General features: G+C 37.4%; 1 protein-coding gene across 3 annotated transcripts in view; it reads right to left on the bottom strand.

Annotated features, from left to right (window-relative positions):
• SEC22A (SEC22 homolog A, vesicle trafficking protein) overlaps window positions 1–21,077 on the bottom strand; it is an 89,322-nt gene that overhangs the window by 12,208 nt on the left and 56,037 nt on the right. For 2 of the 3 annotated variants that reach the window (XM_005675036.2, XM_018045723.1), the window contains 2 exons: window positions 15,018–15,133; window positions 1,526–1,591 (listed from right to left, as the gene is read on the bottom strand). In XM_005675036.2, the coding sequence (XP_005675093.1) occupies window positions 1,526–1,591; window positions 15,018–15,133 (182 nt within the window). The remainder of the gene's footprint in view (window positions 1–1,525; window positions 1,592–15,017; window positions 15,134–21,077) is intronic. The other variant, XM_018045739.1, reaches the window with a different exon arrangement.

The raw sequence follows: 21,077 nt of genomic DNA, 5'->3' as shown, positions 1-21,077 counted from the left end.
ATAAGGATAATCATTCATGAGACTATTTTAAAGTCAATATTTACCTCACATTGTTTTAGAATATGAAATAGTACATATAAGTTATTAAGTTATACACTTACAGCATTATAAAAGTCATGCAAATATAGGAATTTTGCTTAGAGGTAGCATGATATAGTGTAATGAATATGACATTTAAAATCTGAAGACCCAGTTCAGTTCTGACTCTACCACTTGCTGGCTATGTGATCTCAGGATAGTATTGAAACTGCTTCAGATTTCTTTTTTTCAAAAGAGTGAGGATAATATACCCTCTGTGATAGACTGTAGAGATTAAAGGACGAAATCTGCACAAGAATATTTCATAAAATTAAAATACTTGTGACATCAATGAAGACAAGCTTTCATATCTCCTGTATGAAATGTCATTCATTATAACCCAATCTGTCAAATTTGACAGAAAAACAATTTCTAAAGCTAATATAAATGATTAAGAAAAATTAGGGGAATTAAAAAAAATGGAGCCACTGAAACTAAAATTTCTAATGTCTTTACATAAAAGTCAAATGCATACATTTAATATATTTCCCTAAAGATTTCTTCTGAGTTTTAGGTACCCTTTTATTTGCAGTACTGAATCTAACATTTTTCTATGCAAGACAGAGAAATGTGACACCTGTTAAGTGTTAAGTCAAAAGGCCTTACTTGCTCTAACATGTTTCAGCAAAAAGACTTGAATCTGGGTAATCAGCATGGTTAAATCTCCGTTCTCTAACTCATCTGTGCCTCTGTGCCCTCTTCTGGTCTTGGAAATGAGAGTATGTATCTCCCTATCATTCAGGTACAAAGCCTCCTCTCTCCTGAAGTCTCAGATCTACTTGGCCTTCAAATCTCAGCGAGTCTTCCTTCTCAGCGTCCTTTCTTTTCCTATCCCTACTGCCATTCCCTGGAGAAGGGGTAGGCTGCCCACCCCAGTATTCTGGCCTGGAGAATTCCATGGACTGTGCAGTCCATGTGGTCGCAAAGAGCCGGAAACAAGCGAGCGACTTTCACTTTCACTTTTCACTGCCATTATCATAACTTAGGCTTTCATTACCTTCTGCCTCAAAACTAATAGCCTTACTTGTAGTCTCTCTGCTCTGACAATCTACTCTATTCATCACTGCTAAATTAAATATCCTAAAATCCTGCTTTTGCTGTTCCCTCTTCACAGACTGTCTCAAAAATACAAAATTCTCAACCTGGAGTAAAAGCAGAGCCTGCAAGTAGAATAATAAGTCACCAGAATATCTAGAAGTAGCCTTTACTGCCACAGGCTGATGACCTGCTGCCAATGAAGCCCCAGCACAGGAAAAGGGCTAACACTGAATTTATTGGGATCTATGTTCATTCAAAAGGGTCACAAAGCTTACAGAGGCTCAAACTGAAAAACGAGGCAAAGAACTCAGACATTATTTTATTTTAAGTGCCCAAGAAGTTTATTAGAAATGACACCTGAAATGAGCAATGACAGGAAGGTATTTCTTAAAAATGAGAGAGAACCTACCTGGTAAAGGCAGGCTGCTGTTCCAAGAAAAAATGCAACAATGTAATTAAAGTCCTCACCATCACTCTGCAAAAATAAAATAAAAAGTTACTCTTTCTGTGGAAGCCCATTTCCAAAAACAATCCATTGGGATAGGATATGACCTTTATGCACAAATGGTCAAAATTTTCAAAAGTGGCATATAAAAAAAAGAGTCCTAAAAGAGAAACATAAAACCTGGGAGTGTGAGGTAGAGGAGTCACAGACTACCAGTGTTCCTCTAGGTCTGGGCTCCCCCATCAATTATATCTTACCCAAGAGAAGATGAAAGCCAATGGAAACAAGTTTCCGTGTAACATTAAACGTGCCTCATGTGTCTCTCCTTTCCACTAAAGAAACCATATGAAAATATACAATACCCCAGCAGCCTATAAAGCTAGGCCTGCTTATTGGGATTACTATTTGACTCAAATAAATACTGATAGTTTACATCTAGAACTAGCAGATCACGGAACTGTCCAATGAAGTCATTTGACATGATTAACGTTTTTTTAAAAAGACAACTAAAATTGAAAAGCTACTGTCCACTAGAGTGTGCTAAATCCCAATGAGGAAATTCAGTCACATGTATTATGCTAAAACCACTCAGAGGAAAAACAGAGATAGATTATGCATAAGAGTATTTCTTTTAAAAGAAAACTGATGGAGACATGCAAAAACCCATTTTTTTCTACTCCTTTTCGGCTCCTTTTAAATATCTGTATTTCTCAAGTCTTTTGATGGAGTAGAACATAAAGCCCAAGCAGCAGCATCGCATTTCTTTTCTTCTAGGTAGAAACATTAAATGTGGCCTTTATTTTAGAAAAAAAAATCTCTATAGACAATAAAAATTTTCAGAAGACATGGGAGTGTCTCTCATGACCATGAGTTCTTGAAATAACATAAAGCGGACATTCCTTTTCCATTTGCTACTGGACAACAGAAGTGCCTGTAAGGCAGAAAGAAAATGGCTTACCCTAGTGAGAGGATCTTAAAATAGAAACCATTAATCTGTCTGGGATGGTTAGACTAGTTCTATACCAGAGACAAGGAAGGTCAAGAAAAAGCCCTTCTACTTTAATAATTCTAAGACTTTTAAATAAGTTCTGCTTGATTGTTTTTTCTTCTTCCTTTCAATGATCTTTTTTGATTATAAAAGTTCATATTCATTGTAGAGAATCTGATACAAAATGTTACAAAGAAGAAACTCACATAGTACATAATATCACAATTTTAGGAGAATTACTGCTAACCATTTATGTACTTCCTTCTAATCCTCTCTGTACAAAAGTATATGTACATTGAAAAAATGGAATCACACTTTTATGTACTTTTTAGTACTTCACACTATATCATAAAACATGTTCTCAAGATACTAAATATTTCTCAACCACTTAATTTGTAATCATTACATAACCTTTAACTGTGGGGCTATATAATAATTTCATTATTGTCTTAAAATCAAATATTATATTTTCCCTAAATCTACAGTATCACTTTATAATTCTCCTAATTGCCTTTGGAACACTCAACAGCATGTTTCTGGAGTAGATCAGAACTGGGTTCAAATCTTTACTTATTAGCCAGCTGTGTGACCATGGATACTATTATTAATATTTAACTCCAATTCCCTTTTTTGAAAATAAAAGTTGTAGAAAGTCAGTGAAATATCAATAATATTGGGAAACACAAAGAACAGTAACTGACACAGTAAGTATTCAAAAACATTCACTAATTTTTCCTTCCCAGAGGTTACTATGTGCATCATTTATCAGATAATTAGGATTACCTTTCAATATTGTTTAAATCTCTAATTTACTAGCCTTGTCTTCTCAGTGAGATCCTAACCTTCCTTCAAGGAAGAAAATAAATGTTACTACTTGCAAGAAACTGTGCACAAAGTGGGAATTCAACAAATGAATGCCAAATTGAGTTGTGCTTTGGAAAATCTTTATTTCCACTTAGTAAAGAGAATATTTATAAACATATTCTTCCATTTAAGAAATAGTCATTCATTAAACACTGATGGCCCAAGTACTGTGTTATGCAACCAAGGACAGAAAACAAGTCAACACAAAATGAGGAAGCTCAACTCTAATCAGGAAGGCAGATACAGAAAGTAACAATTTACATCCGAAGTGGTAACTGATGGGATAGGTGTATGTATAGGGTACTAAGGGAGCATACTGGAGACACATTTAATTCTGGAGAAAAACAGGATCAGGGAAGGTTTGTCACAGAAAGTACAGCTTGATTTGCATCTTGAAGGATAAACCAGTAGACAAGGTAGGACAAGAATTCCAGGCAAACGGAGTAGCTTGTACAGTTTTAAGAGGATAGGATGACTCCAAGGTCTCCTATTTAGGCAACATTTGAATGATACATACACTAAGTTGGCCTTTCCTGGTTGTTCAGATGCTGCAATGTGGGAGACCTGGGTTCGATTCCTGGGTTGGGAAGATCCCCTGGAGGAGGGCATAGCAACCCACTCCAGTATGCTTGCCTAGAGAATCCCCATGAACAGAGGAGCCTGGCAGGCTACAGTCAGTCCATGGGTTACAAAGAGTCAGACACGACTGAGAGACTAAGCATACACAAACACTAAGCTGGGAATATAGGAGGAAAAATGGGCTTGAGAGAAGAAAAAATGAGTTCATTCTGGACTCAGGTATTTTGGAGTTGCTCGTGAGATATCCAAAAAATAAGTTCAGTAGCCATTTAAGTCAGCTTCAGGGAAGAGTTTAACCTAGAGATCTAGTTTAGTAGTCAAATATTTAAATAGTAGTTAAATGAAATAAAGGAGTATGACAACGAAATGCAAAATATATTTCTTGACTGGCTGATAGACTAGAGAAAGGAAAAAATATAAATATAAAGGATATTTGGAATCAAATATGAATTGTGAAATCTGAAAACATTTTATAATTAGCTAATACTACATTGGTCTTCAGTTTCTTTGGTTTAATAAAGGTATTGTGATTATGCAGGAGAATGTTCTAGACCTAAAGACAGACATATTGAATAATTTTGGAATAAATCTGTCATAATGCTGAAAATTTTACTTTCCAATGATTCAGAAAAAAAAGTAAATAAAGAGAGAATGGAAGAAAGAATGGTAGGTATGTAACAGTTCAGTTCAGTCACTCAGTTGTGTCCGAATCTTTGTAACCCCATGGACTACAGCATGCCAGTCTTCCCTGTCCATCAACAACTTCCGGAGCTCACTCAAACTCATGTCCATCAAGTCGGTGATGCCATCCAACCATCTCATCCTCTGTTGTCCCCTTCTCCTCCCACTTTCAATCTTTCCCAGCATCAAGGACTCTTCCAATGAGTCAGTACTTCACATCACATGGCCAAAGTACTGGAGCTTCAGCTTTAGCATCGGTCCTTTCAATGAATATTCAGGACTGATTTCCTTTATGATGGACTGGTTGGATCTCCTTGCTGTCCAAGGGAGTCCCAAGAGTCTTCAGCACCACAGTTTAAAAGCATCAATTCTTCAGCGCTCAGCTTTCTATATAGTCCAACTCTCACATCTATACATGACTACGGGGAAAACCATAGCTTTGACTAGACAGATCTTAGCTGGCAAAGTAATGTCTCTGCTTTTTAATATGCTGTCTAGGTTGGTCATAGCTTTTCTTCCAAGGAGTAAGCGTCTTTTAATTTCATAGCTTTACTTTCAAGGAGCAAGTGTCTTTTAATTTCATGACTGCAGTCACCATCTGCAGTGAGCCCCCCAAAATTTTTTGGAACCCCCAAAATAAAGTCTCTCATTGTTTCCATTGTTTTCCCACCTATTTGCCATGAAGTGATGGGACCAGATGCCATGATCTTAGTTTTCTGAATGTTGAGCTTTAAGCCAACTTTTTCACTCTCCTCTTTCACTTTCATCAAAAGACTCTTTAGTTCTTCTTTGCTTTCTGCCATAAAGGTGGTGTCATCTGCATATCTGAGGTTATTGATATTTTTCTCGGCAATCTTGATTCCAGCTTATGCTTCATCCAGCCTGGCATTTCTCATGATGTACGCTACATATAAGTTAAATAAGCAGGGTGACAATATGCAGCCTTGACATAATCCTTTCCTGATTTGGAACCAGTCTGTTGTTCCATGTCCAGTTCTAACTGTTGCTTCTTGACCTGCATACAGATTTTTCAGGAGGCAGGTCAGGTGTTCTGGTATTCCCATCTCTTTCAGAATTTTCCAGTTTGTTGTCATCCACACAGTCAAAGGCTTTGGAGTAGTCAATAAAGCAGAAATAGATGTTTTTCTGGAACTCTCTTGCTTTTTCCATGATTCAGTGGATGTTGGCAATTTGATCTCTGGTTCCTCTGCCTTTTCTAAATCCAGCTTGAACATCTGGAAGTTCACGGTTCAAGTACTACTGGAGCCTGGCTTGGAAGATTTTGAGCATTATTTGGCTAGCGTGAGAGATGAGTGCAGTTGTGTGGTAGCTTGAACATTCTTTGGCATTGCCTTTCTTTGGGATTGGAATGAAAACTGACATTTTCCAGTCCTGAGGCCACTGCTGAGTTTTCCAAATTTGCTGGCATATTGAGTGTAGCATTTTCACAGCATCTTCTTTTAGGATTTGAAATAGCTCAGCTGGAATTCCATCACCTCCACTAGCTTTATTCATAGTGATGCTTCCTAAGGCCCACTTGACTTGGCATTCCAGGAAGTCTGGCTATAGGTGAGTGATCACACCATCATGGTTATCTGGGTCATGAAGATCTTTTTCGTATAATTCTGTGTATTCTTGCCACCTCTTCTTAATATCTTCTGCCTGTGTTAGGTCCGTAACATTTCTTTCCTTTATTGTGCTCCGGTATCTCTAATTTTCTTGAAGAGATCTCGTCTTTCCCATTCTATTGTTTTCCTCTATTTCTTTGCATTGATCACTTATCTCTCCTTGCTATTTGTTGGAAGTCTGCACTTGAACGGGTATATCTTTCCTTTTCTCCTTTGCCTTTAGCTTCTCTTCTTTTCTCAGCTGTTTGTAAGGTTTTCTCAGGCAACCATTTTGCCTTTTTGCATTTCTTTCTCTTGGAGATGGTCTTGATCACTGCCTCCTGTACAATGTCATGAACCTCCGTCCAGAGTTCTTCAGGCACTGTCTATCAGATCTAAACCCTTGAATCTATTTGTCACTTCCACTGTATAATCGTAACGCATTTGATTTACGTCATACCTGAATGGCCTAGTGGTATTCCCTACTTTCTTCAATTTAAGTCTGAATTTGGCAATAAGGAGTTCATGATCTGAGCCACAGTCAGCTTCCAGTCTTGTTTTTGCTGACTGTATAGAGCTTCTACATCTTTGGCTGCAAAGAATATAATCAATATGATTTCTATATTGACTATCTGCTGATGTCCATGGTAGTCTTTTCTTGTGTTGTTGGAAGAGGGTGTTTGCTATAACAAGTGTGTTCTCTTGTCAAAACTCTGTTAGCCTTTGCCCTGCTTCATTCTGTATTCCAAGGCCAAATTTGCCTGTTACTCCAGGTGTTTCTTGACTTCCTACTTTTGCATTCTAGTCCCATATAATGAAAAGGACATCTTTTCTGGGTGTTAGTTCCAGAAGGTCTTCATAGAACTGTTAAACTTCAGCTTCTTCAGCATTACTGGTTGGGCATAGACTTGGATTACTGTGACATTGAATGGTTTAGTAGCTGTTAATTGTATTGCTTTTTAAAACCTTTCTGTAAGTTTGAATTCTGTCAAAATAAAATGCTGTGTGGTGGGGGAAACAGGGATACAAATGAAAAAAAAAAATGCTTTTCGGTCACTAACAAGAATCTCTATATACTGCTATGAAATGATTTACATAGTTAGATGGAAAAAGATTCAAATCAATAATATACTTCCATTTACAAAGGAATAATTTTAAAAGAATATATAAGTAAATATATAAATACATATTTATTAACATATGTGGGCTCCGCTGGTGGCTCTTTGGTAAAGAAACCACCTGCAATGCAGGAGACCTGGGTTCAGTTCCTGGGTTGGGAAGATCCCCTGGAGAAGGGAATAGCTACCCACTCCAGTATTCTGGTCTAGAGAATTCCATGGACTGTATAGTCCATGGGGTCACAAAGGGTCGGACACAACTGGGCGACTTTCACTTCATTTCACTAACATATGCACAGAGTCTTTCTAGAAGGATATACCGGTGGTTGACTCTGGGGAGGAGAAATAGGAAGAGAATTGCCTATTATGAAAATTACAGGCTCTGAAATTTGCCATATACATGTTTTACTTGTGTATGCATGACTGTTGATATCTGTAGGATACCTGCATTAACTTTTTAAAAAGTCATTATGAAAATATCCAAGAAGATGTAGACTTTAAAGACTATAAAGCCAAGCACATGACACAAACCCTACAATTTAAAGGACAGGTGGAGGACGAAATTTACCAGATAAACTGAACAACAAGAAGAGAAAGGGAAAAAAATACAATAGGAAAAACTGTTTCATGGCAATGAAGGGATGAGATTAAGTCAAGAATAAAGTAAAACATCAAACTATTAACAGTAATCTATTTTATTTGGTTCTAAGTTTTCTAAAATAAACATTATTTTTTAATTCAAACAATGAATTATTTTCAAAAGCAAGCACTGAACAACATGTGTGATGAGACAGAGAGGACACATAAAACAAGGCTTCTAGAGTGGCTGCAATATCTGGTGACCCAAAGGACACTGGTGAACTTAATGGTCACTGAAAGAATTATAAGGGCAGAAAGGGATCATGGTAAACCAAGAGAATAGAGGTAATTGAACAGGGGCACAAGTGTAGTCTATGCTTTCAAAATACTAGAAGGGAACATACATCAAGAAGTTTTTTAGGGGTGTTTGTTTTAAAGATCAGCAGGCTATAGCATACTTATGAGCTGAGAGAACAGAGCCAGTAGAGAGGAAGCATATGAAAAACAGATGGATAGCTACAGGATGGGGAAACATGGGGCAGAGGTTTAGAGAGGGACGAAAGTGGGAGTCAGTGGGGGCAGGGTGGACAGTAGATGGGATTAAGGGTGAGGTGGGGAAGAAAGGGCTGAAGTAAAGAGTTCAAAATTTTAAAAATCACATTCACCTTCAGAGGCTGCTCGGGTACCAATATACTGCTTGAAAAATAATTAATAAAGGGAAAGAATTTTTTAAAATAAGGATGTCAAGGTAAGCAGAAGCTTGCTATGATAGGCACAAAATGTATTAGAATGATACTATTTAAATGTCCGTAATAATTGAGAAACATTCACTTTTTAAACTTCAGTGAAAAAAAGGACGCAAAGTTACATAATGGTATGATATGTGTGTGTATATATATGGTAGATATTAATAAAACAAGAGAAAATTGGGGATTTTTCTTTTCTTCTTTATATTTTTCCTTCCAACTCTTTATGCACAGAACACATGAAAAATGCATTTATTTTTTTGAAGAAAGCAACCATTGCATCTTAACATAGATATAATGCTGCTGCTGCTGCTGCCAAGTCACTTCAGTTGTGTCCAACTCTGTGTGACCCCATAGACAGCAGCCCATCAGGCTCCTCCATCCATGGGATTTTCCAGGCAAGAGTACTGGAGTGGGGTGCCATTGCCTTCTCCAAGATATAATGCTACTAAAGAAATAAAAACTTCCATTGAGCTTTAATAGGTACATAATTTGTTTAAAAGGTAGTAACAAATCTATGGGAAATAAATAACTCCAGGAATAAAGACAAGCTGACTTTTAGTTATAGTATCCATTACAAACGTCAGACATGACTGAGTAACTGAACTGAACTGAACTGAACAAACAACTTTAGAATCAGAGCCGTAGTAATGAAGTGATCCTTGAGCCTCTGTAGTCTAAAACTTTCCTCTTGCAAAATAGAAAAATGATATCCAAGAAGGTAAAATAACCCATCCAAGGTCACAAAGTTTGCTATTAGCAAATGTGACCCAGGTATTCTGACTTCCGGGTCAGCATTTCTACTTCTGTATCAGAATACTCGTCTTTTTTTCCTAGTGCACCACATGTGAATTACTTCTGGTTGGCATCAGTCTAATTAAGATCATCGTTCCAAGGCTGATCCTTAAAAGAACACAGGAAAAATAAGCCCAATGTGATAAAAGCTTATGCATTTGTGAGGTGTCAATTCACAATAACATCTCTAAACTCAGAACAAAGTATGGAAAGAAGCAAAAATAATCTAATTTACACGTTACTGTGAATACCAAATCAAATTTACCAACTTGAAAAAAAAGCTGTACTCATCCTAAACCTCCCCAGTCTGAACTTAGATACCAAAGAAAAACTTCACTACTGGGCATTGTAATAAATCACTTGTTATCACCCTAAGAATCAGTTATTAATCCAGAAGAAACAAACTTGTGCTGAACCTTCAAACGACATTAACTACATAGGAATGTTAATTCCTGTGGGTTCTCAAATTTAAATTGCCTCAGGCACCAAGTTACATACTAGAAGATAAATGTGGCAATCAGTTTTAATACTTAAGGACAGTATTTAGAATTCACAGCCTTAAAAAATCAAATTTGAAATTAATATCAATATATTGCTCACATTCAGGACACATACTATACATTTTCAGCTAGATCTAAAAATATGGCCCCCAAATAAACCCTTTGCTCTTAAATCAAGTATTAAAGAAATGCTGAGGCCACTTAATCTAGGTACTGTTTTTCCACTTCCTCTGTTACTACCATGATCTGCTGCTGCTAAGTTGCTCCAGTCGTGTCCGACTTTGTGCGAGCCCACAGATGGCAGCCCACCAGGCTCCCCTGTCCCTGGGATTCTCCAGGCAAGAACACTGGAGTGGGTTGCCATTTCTTTCTTCAATGCATGAAAGTGAAAAGTGAAAGTGAAGTCACTCAGTCGTGTCCGAATCTTAGCGACCCCATGAACTGCAGCCTACCAGGCTCCTCCGTCCATGGGATTTCCCAGGCAAGAGTACTGGAGTGGGGTGCCATGTCCTTCTCCAACTAGTGTGTGCGATGAGTGCAATTGTGCAATAGTCTGAGCATTCTTTGGCATTGCCTTTCTTAGGGATTGGAATGAAAACTGACTATTTCCAGTCCTGTGATAACTATATGTTTTTTTTTTTTCTTTAGCATCCTTGCATTTGAACTCGGGGCATTGCTGCTGAGCTTCATGTTCAGCTTCTCTTGCAGATAGGTGTGGCCATATGACTAAGTCTGTATCAGTGGGGTGTGATTAGATACAGGTAAGTTCAGAACAGATAAAGGTTTAAGACCCATGTTCGAGATTCTGCACTCAAGTCTACACAGTGGACCACCTCAAAAAGATCTGCTTTACTGATCAAAAATTATCTACAGCAACTGTAGAGATTATTCCAAACACAAAGCACAGTGATGAACAGAGAAAAGGCTAAGAAGTATGTCTTAAATTCAGTGGCTTTAATGAGAATAAAAAGAACATTTTAACCAACACAAGTCACAAACAATGATAAAAGAGATGCTGAGGGAAGAGTAAAAGAGAGAAAACTCAGGTCCCTAATTTTGTATATATTTCCTTTCAGGTTAATTCAAGCTATAAAGGACGTACTGTTGAAATTAATCTAGTTTGCATGCCTAAACTCAACCTGCTAAGAGCTCTAAGTTTATCACAGTGCTCTCTGCAATCACATTTTTCTCCATTTGTTAGCCTATTATCCATTCCATCTTTTAGGAATCCAACACTACGTGGACTCCAACACTACACAGTACTCCTTCATTAGTTTCATAACAAGACAAGGAAACATATCTCCAAGCTCTAGTCACTTACCAGAACATTCTCTCTATACAGATGTAAAAACCCCAATAACTGGAACAATGAGAATCTCTACTTTTGGTACAGTGAATTTCCAAAAGCAGTAATTCTCATTTAGGTGAGAGGATCGAAATTTGCTGGAAAATGCCTTAAAACTACCAATGAGTGACAAAGTACCTGTAGATTACATTCCCCCAACTTTGTACTCTTTTGTTTCCTCACTCTTCTCTTAAAGCATCACTGTTTTAGGAACCTCAACTGTTGATGAGTGTATTTGGGTTATGGCAGAACAAAGACTTAAAACAATGCTAGGAGAGTAACATGACCAGGTGTCCCTAGCCTCCAGATAGCTAATATCCCCACATGGAACAATTTACAGTTCCCTGGGTCAAGTGAGAAAGCAATGTTATTGGGGTGAATTTAGTCTAGGATGACATGAAAAAGAATTCCATATCAACCATCAGAAAGACACATCTTCAAAGATATAAGCATCCCAAACTATAAAAGACCACTATAACTTTTTCCCCATTCATAATTCACCCCATGCTGCTTTCATACCCCACCACCACAGTTTTAAGGAACTGTTTAAAACAAAAAAACCCTGAAGCTCCTCGGGAAATTGTAGACTCTAAGAGACAATAAGAAGCTTCAAAAAATGTAGGGAAAATGCTCAGCTTCCTCTTACTCTCTATGAAAATATATACCTTTACTCTGCCTGAAATTTCTGTTTCTTGAAAATCTACCTATTAATTTGGATTAAGACAAGTGTTTTCCAGATTACATAATAAGTGCTAATAAATATTAATTTTTAGCATTTAAAATCTGAATGTCATATATTTATATGGTTCAAAAAGTAAAAATTAAGATATATATTGTGAAGATTCCCAATCCTACTCTGCTTCCTATCTATCCAGTTCCCATTACATTTATTAGTTTTTTATCTTTCCAGACTTTCCTTGTGCAAATTAATGCAAATTATAGTTATTTCCCAGGACATCTTGATGAGGGAAGCTGGGGGCCAAGCTGAGAGAGACTGGTGGGTACAATGTCAGAGAACCTGTTCTGTCTCTCAGTGGCTTTCTCAAAATGGCCATAGTTCTCACACAGCAAAAATTTGTACATCCGACTATGAAATACAAATCAGACTCCTGAACCCAGGCTCCATTCTGGCTAGGGCTCTGGTGTCCCTACCTGGCCCATGTGAAGGGGAACACTCTGCCACTGTTAGAAAAGAAAGCCCCATCCACCATTTCTTAAGAGCTGGCCAAGTGTGTAGAGCCACACCTAAAGAAATACCAAAGTCCGGAGAATGTGCCTCCATTCTTTGCTAGAATCTGGTGGTGGGGGGGAGGTGTGTGTACATATGAACAGACTGCTATCTTTAGAGCAGCTTCAGGTTTACAGAAAATTTAAGCAGATGGTACAGCGAGTTCCCATGTACCCACCCTTTCCCCTACTCAGTTTCCTCTATCATTAGCATCATGCACTAACATTGCAACTGAGAACCAACAGTGACATACTATTACTAACTGAAGTCCATGGTTTACATCAGGGCCCACTGTTTGTGTTGTACATTCTACTGGTTTTGACAAATGTATAATGACATAGGGCTTCCCTGGCAGCTCAGACAGTAAAGAATCTGCTTGCAATGCAGGAGACCCAGGTTTGATCCCGGGGTTGGAAAGATTCCCTGGAGAAGAGAATGGCTACCCACTCTAGTATTCTTGCCTGGAGAATTCCATGGACAGAGCAGCCTGGTGGGCTACAGTCCTTGGAGTCGCAAATGAGTCAGACACGACTGAGCAACTAACACTATATGTGTACTATAATGACATAACCACTATTATAGTGAGAATTTTTTCACTGCCCTAAAAACCTCATGCTCCCTTCCTCCATCCCTCCAAATCTTTTCACTTATTCTCTTTATAAAGTTTTGCCTTTTCAAAATGTCATATAGTTGAAATCACTTAGTATATAGTTTTTTTTTTTCAAACTGGCTTCTTTCATTAAGCAATATGAACTTAAGGATTAGCCATGTGTTTTTGTAGCTTGATAACTCACTTCTTTTTATTACTGAATAATATTCCATTGTATAGTTTGCTGAAATCTGTTTATCCATTCACCATTCACTTTTTTTTTAACATGATAGATTTATTTGGATATATTTTGCCTTTTTTTTTTTTGGTTGTGCTGCATGTGGAAACCTTAATTCCCCTACTGGGGATTGAACCCATGTCCCCTGCATTGGAAGCATTGAGTCTTAATCACTGGACTACCAGGGAAGTCTCCAGTCTCCTTCATTTTATAAGAAATGAAACTGAGGAACCAGAAAGTAAGGTGAGCAATTCAAGGTCACAGAGCTAATCAGTAGCTCAGCTGGAGTCAACCCTCTCTCTCGCTCATCCACAAACAAAAATCAGCTCTCACACTTCTATACGACTGTTCTTTCCACTATATCAAGGTTTTTTTGTGTTTTTTTTTTAAAGGCAAGAGAAGATCTTATTTATTAGCTTTTTCCAGTCAGCAGCCTCCAAATTGCCTTTGTTTCCTTTTGGCAGGTTGTTTAAGTGGGTTGAAATTGATGCCCTACTAAAATAAAGCTAAACAGCTAAGCAACCAGGGCAGGAATGCCAAGAGACAGCAGCCAGCTGCCCTGTGCCTGAAAGGGAACAGGGGCTTTACCTGTAGGCCCAGGATGTTCAGGAGAGGAACCAGGAGTCATAAGAAGACCCCCAATCCCACTGGAGGGACAGCTCGGCTGCCTGAAAGCTGTGATGTCCTCTGCTCTTGGCTTCATATGGCTGAGGACTTTCAGAGGGTACTCAAGATGCCACTCTCTTGCATATTCCCCAAACTAACAGCAACTTTAAAACAATATAAAGTCCCTTGACTGGGTTCTTACAAATGATATTTTTAGCATAATACTGGCCAAAAAAAAAAAAAAAAGAGAGAGAGAGAACTAATTTACAATGTGTAAGTGTCAAAAACTTCAGAGAATGTGAGTAAAAACAGGGAAAGGAAAAGGGGAGATGTGCGTAACTTCAAGAAAGGAAGTTTCAAAAGTTTACAAAAAGAGTAAGAGAAAAAGTATGTTCTGATAGCTACAGTCTCTGGGAGAAACTCCTCTGGAAAACAAAATAGTTGGCAATATCTGAAAAAATTAGCGATTTCAGAGGTAGCCATCAATAAAAAAGAAAAAAAGAGCAGATAACTAGGGAGGAAACCCCAAAGCAGGACGAAAGCCTGCCTATGAGTGCTCTCCTCTTTCTTCCACTTATCTCTGTCTACTCAGGTCCTTCCAGGTCCTGCTCACTGCCCCCTCAGAGCTTCCTTCTCGTACCCTGACTCCTCTTTCAAACTCTCTGTACTTGTCATTTATTTGTGGACTTCTCTGCCTCCCAATTCAATTCCAGGGCCTGAGACTGCAAGGCCCTTGTCACACATATCTTGGTTTCCCCAGAACACCTCTAAACAGTGTCTCCTGCAGAGCAGATAATAAATAAATATGTTAGTTAAGTCGAAGAAGCCAACTAGAAAGTAGTGTTTTTAAGAGGAGAGGAAACTAGAGTAGTATAAAGGATACAAAATCTGGGCACAGTAAGTTGTACTAATGACCAAATCAATCTAAATCAATTGTGTAACAAGTGGAATCAAAAAGCACAGTCACCTGAAATTGCAGAAATAGCACAGTACCTGCAGGAGACTTTCTATGGCATGAAAGCCTCGAATTAAATTCAGAGCAGCACATAAAAGACTAAGGATAAATGCCACAATCCCTGAAAGAGTTGCTGGTTCCAGTCTCTGGTGAGCTGAAAAATAAAAGAAATGATCAGAAATGAACATCAATATCTCACATCAATACCTATACTTATATAAAATGAAATTCACTGCCCAATTTATATGGATCAAATATTGGTGAATCTTCATAAAATTATTTAATAATATACCTTACAAATTAAATACTTTTTTAAATGCAAAATGTCTGACATGACAGCTTCATTCCCTTGAACTCAAGTTAACTTTTTTTTCTACATTTTTAACAAAGACACCTAATTTGCATTTGGGGTACATAGTGCTAAGGAGTTCTCACATTTGCCAGTAAACCATATAGGAAAAAAAATCTTATTGCCTAAATATGTCTACCATTTACAAGTAGCTGCAAATATGTGTTTTTTTTAGCTGCAAATATTTGCGAAGGTGACTTTGCTCAGAAATTCACTGCATAATTCCTATTTTTTCTGAAAATGCTTAGGAGACATTTTAAAGGATAAACATAGCTTGCTTTTAAGAAAAGCTCTTCCTTATTTGGGTCCCAGGGCTATAAATACCACAGGATATATGTGAAAGCTCATCTATAACCACTGATCTGAACTCTATAATAGAATGGACTCTTACAGTTATGAGGCTCCTGGTCTCTGAAGACCACTTGAAGATAAAACAACAGTTGATGAAGTGACCAGTTTATTTTATAAACACATGCCTTATCCATCGGGGCTTTACAGTGTAACACATTTAGATATACAAGAGCTTCCCTTCATCATTCTGCAGTTAACAAAATTAACTATAGAGTCTAAATGAAAACACAAAATTAAATACATAATCATCTAGACCTCAAAAGGGAGAGAGAGGGAAAAAGAGGACAACAGAACTATATTTAGATCATTTTATTTTAAATCACTGAAGTGTAAAAGCCCTAACAACGAAGCTAATGAGGTAGAACATTAATATAAAGGCTTAAATCTTTGCAACTTATATTCAACAATTACAGGAGAAAAGCATCCCTAAATAATTCATAAAAACACAAAAACCCACATGTCACGAAAAAAGTTATTCCTCAAATTCAGTAGGAATCCAAATATAGGATATATTTTCTTAAATTTCTTCTGTGCCAAAGCTAATTGCTTGTTCTCCCAGTTAATTTCTTTGAAGTCGCTCAGTCGTGTCCGACTCTGAGACCCCGTGGACTGTAGCCCGCCAGGCTCCTCTGTCCATGGGATTCTCCAGGCAAGAATACTGGAGTGGGTTGCCATTTCCTTCTCCAGGGGATCTTCCCAACCCAGAGATCGAACCCGGGTCTCTCTCCTGCATTGTAGGCAGATGCTTTATCCTCTGAGCCACCAGGGAAGGCTTGAGATTAATATGAAAGCAAAAATTAAATTTCTTTGTAAAGTATTGGTACCAGATTTTCTATCACTAAGGAAAAAATCGCACAACTTAAGAATCTATCCAATGGTCTAACAATTAGTCCTATTCTGCATCCCTCCCTCCATCCTTCTCCACTCCCTCTGGGTAGTAAGGGGGAACTGACCTCCAAGTGAAAAAGAAATCCTTCGCAAGGACCTCACAAAGCTACAAAGCTACCTGATAACTAAACCGATTACAGAAATAATACTTCTAATGCCCATGGGATTTTCCAGGCAAGAGTACTGGAGTGGGGTGCCATTGCCTTCTCTGCAAGTATACAAGTTTATCTTACAAAAAAATCAAATAGTAATCTATACTGTAATTAAGAACCATAGCCTTTTGTGGTCAAGTAAGGAATAGCCATTCTTTAATGAAAAAATATTACCATTTTAATGTGTTGATCAATACCTATTTAAGAAATAAATAATAATATTTACCGAGTTTCTAACACTTGCCTCTTAGGCCCTTGGAGCACTCTCTTTATAATGATAGTATATGACTTAAAAATTATTTCAAATAACTAGAAACATTTTTAAAGGCATTAAAGCAAATGACAAGCCTCCTTTAACAAGGACAAGGCACAGATTATGTTGAAGGACAGGCTGGAAAGGCGCCAAATCACCACAAGAAAGAAAATTCTCAAGTGGAGATTCCCCCACTCCCACCCCAACCCCTTCCTAAGACCTGTGGGAACGCTTACTAAGAAAAACTCCACCTGCACAGAATGTGAGGCTGACACTTTGTAAGGACACTTTTTCATTTTAATGAATTGAACGAGATATTTAATCACATTTCAATGAATTATATTACATATTTTTTATTTTATAAAACAGATTTTAGATGAATTATTATTCACAAATGCTTACTTCACACTTTAATTTGGCACCATGATAGGTACTATTAGGTATAAAGCAGGTTTAGAACAGTAAGAAATGAAGAAATGAGAGGTAATATAGAAAATAATAGTTTTGTTTAATTCAAAATAACACTATCGGGTCACTTTTTATTTGTTTAGCTATTATTGTCTTCTGCTATGATGCTTTTTTAAAAATTAGTCTCCTTGAGCCCAATAACTGCATTTTCACATCAAAATTAAAATTTTAATGTGCCAATGATTAATGGAAAGTTTAAAAAAATTCCTAAAGAAATAAGAGCAAATCCCTTGGAACAAAAGGGCTATTGGTTATAGTGAGCTAATATATTTATTCAGCATACATTTTTGGGCATGATTCTGTGTAAGATGCTGTGCTTTACAGGATTTAAAAAAATGAATTACCCAATCTGCCCTCAAGGCACTTCTAGTCTTTTACAGCAAAATGGACAGATAAGCTCATGGAAGTAATAAGCATTCTAAATTAAGAGTTAGGGAATTTTGAAGAAGAAAGGTGACACGGGAGTGGTAAGAAAACCTAAAGAGATGGTTAAAACTTAGACATGTACAAATGGGAAGAACTGTACTCCACACACAGAAAAGAACATGAGGAGCCTGGAGATGAAAATGGGAGAAGCAAATAACAACAGCATCAACAAAAACCACTGCCACTACTTCTAATCCTTCTAATAGTGGCTGCTCTCAATGTACCAGGCACCAAGTGCTTCATATATACAATCTCATTCTATCCTTCCAAGAATTCAGTGCAGTACACACTACAGGTTTCGAAGTTTTTTCTAACAGGAAACTATGGTTTAGGGAGATTGAGAAATTTGCCCAAACTGAGTAAAGGAACTGACATTTAAATTTAGGTGGGTCTTCCCAGGTGGCACAGTGGTAAAGAATCAGCCTGCCAATGCAGGAGATGCAAGAGACCTGGGTTTGACTCTTGGGTTGGGAAGATTCCCCGGAGTAGGAAATGGCAACCCACTCTAATATTCTTGCCTGGAAAATTCCATGGAAAGAGAAGCCTGGCAGGCTACAGTCCATGGGATTGCAAAGAGACATGACTGAGTGACTGGGCACACACACAGCCTGACTCTAGAATTCATGCTCTTAACCACTTTGCTATTGGGCATTGCTACTGGTTTTGTTTTGCTCAAAAAGATGTTTATAAAAGTAGGAAGAAATTAGATCAGAAAGGGAGGCTAAAACAAATTAACAGTCTGAAATATGAGGCTAAAAATTATGAACAAACTCAACAACAGGGAAACATGGAAGAGCAAGATTTATGATAAAAGCTGTTCTTAAATAATATTAACCTGTAAATGGGTTGTAAAGAAATTAAAGGTATAGAGAGATACATAATATTTTCTTAGTGCCTTCTCACTAGGGATACACAGTCCCATTTATCCTTCAAAACAGTGTACTTCGTAAGATAGGAATGACTAAATTCTTTGTGTTTGAATTTTCTCACCTACAAATTAAGGTTAAATAATTTGCTCTAAGATGACTACTAAGTGCCATCTTCACAATCAGCAGTTGGGTCTGAAAAGCCCATGCTTTTCTACAATTCTGCATTAAGAAATTCATGAGTGAGTCATTGTAAGATATTGACTGAATTGAGGACCTGAATTAGAATACTGAAGTAGAAATGGAAAAGAAGAAAGAGGTGAGAGAGATTAGAGAGTCTAAAATTATTAGACTTGGCAACTAACTAGATGTGGGAAACAAAACAGAAAAGAAAAAAATCAAGGAAAATGCCAAGGTTTGGAGTGCAGGTATTAGAAAGATAAGGGTACTATTAGCAGACCCAGTGGAAGAAACCCAGGTTTGATTGAGAATGGAGACATTTTAAACATATCAAACTTGAAGTGATGGTGAGATATGAGATATGTTTAATAAGCAACTGAAGAATGCAAGAAAGGTGAGTTGGAAAAACAGATGAGGTCTGCATCTGATGGGAAGGGTGTGGATGAGATTACACTGAAGGAAGTGAGCCAACAGCAAATCCTTGGTAAACACTACCTTCACAGAAAGGAAGAAGAGGCAGGGAAGACAGACGTAGAACAAACAGAAGAGGAGGGAGCAACAGAAGCTCAGGAAGGGGAGGCCATCAAGAAGGTGTGGATTACAATGCCTGTAAACAGGCCAAAGACAATCTGAACTGAAAAAGAAACAAGATTCGATTTACTGACAAAGATGGTTCTGACTCTTCAGAAAGTATTCAATGGTTTCAGAAGAGTGGCTGAAGGCGAAATTCAGACTGCAAGGAGTTAAATAACTAGTAAAGCTAAGAGACAGCAGCAGTAAGTGAACACTTCTGCAGTTACAGGAGAGGAAAACAGGACGATAGCTTGACAGATACAACAGGATTGGAAAATAATTATTTTTCCCCAGTAATGGGGTGGGGGAAGGAGACTTTAATAAATTTACAGGTGGAACAACAAATTCAGAGAAGAAGAAAAATCAAGAGAAAGGAAAAATAATTGGTGAAACAGAGTACCAGAACAGTCATAGTAAGTATTCAAAAAGATGGTCCCATTCTAACCTCAAACCTCATTAGTGTCTATGCTGAGTCAAAGACAAAGTTCAGAAGTTGCAGTCATTCAATGATGTCCAAAACACCTGGAGACACAGGTTTTAAAACGCAGAGAAATTTCAAGTCAGTTCTATCTAAATGAGCACAACTTATCACTAAATTATGACTGAGACTAATGAAAGGTATAAAAGCACACTATTTTTTTTTCACTATAAGACCCTTTCTTATCATTACCACTTGTCAAAAATGTGCATGTCCTTCAAGTTTCCAAGGTCTAAAAGTGTTACTTCCTTTTTATCTTAGAGCATGTATCACATTCTACCTTGTATTTTATTTACTGACTTTTACTTGCTTTTCCCATCTTGAAACCAGACATGTGCTTACTGTCTTTATAAAATGCCCTGCAATATTTAAGCATAATACTTTGGAGGGAAAAAAGCAATAAATATTTGTTAGATTATGAGGGTGTGTGTGTGTCTATGTGTGTGTGTGTATAAGAAAGAGATTGGGAAATCTACTTGCATTGTGGGACAACAGCCAAATACAGCCACATTTTTAGGCAACTAATAAATTGTCTAGAAAATTATATAGATTGACAAAATGCTGATTAACCACCAAGTACTTATGCTAAAAACGGAGGTATTAAAGAAACTAAGAAACATGTATTAAATTTAGGGTTTCATAAATTTGTTTTGAAGGATATAAAATTTAAAAGAATAACAACATTAAATGTTGGTGAGGATAGAGGGCAATCAAAACTCTCATACACTGCTTGTGGGAATGTAAAATGGCACAACTACTTCAAAAAACTGGCAGTTTCATGAAGAGTTCAACATGCACCTAACCCGTGACCTATCAACTTGACTCCTAATATTTACTTGAGAGAAATGAAAACACACAGCAACAAAAGATGAATGTTTATAACAGGTTTATCTACAATAAGCAAAAACTGGAAACAAGCTAATGTCCAGTGTTTACCCACTCTGGATAAACAAATTGTGGTATGCCCACACAGTGACTACTACTCAGTGATGGGAACAAACTACAGAGATGCAACATACACATATGACATTTTATTAAGCAAAAGAGGCTGAACACAAGAATTACACTACATAGTCTTGTTTACATAAAGCTCTAGAACAAATAAAACTAATTT

The sequence above is a fragment of the Capra hircus genome, chromosome 1 (genome assembly GCF_001704415.2).
Source record: "Capra hircus breed San Clemente chromosome 1, ASM170441v1, whole genome shotgun sequence".
Taxonomy (NCBI): Eukaryota; Metazoa; Chordata; class Mammalia; order Artiodactyla; family Bovidae; genus Capra; species Capra hircus.
This window is presented reverse-complemented; position numbering and strand designations above follow the sequence as displayed.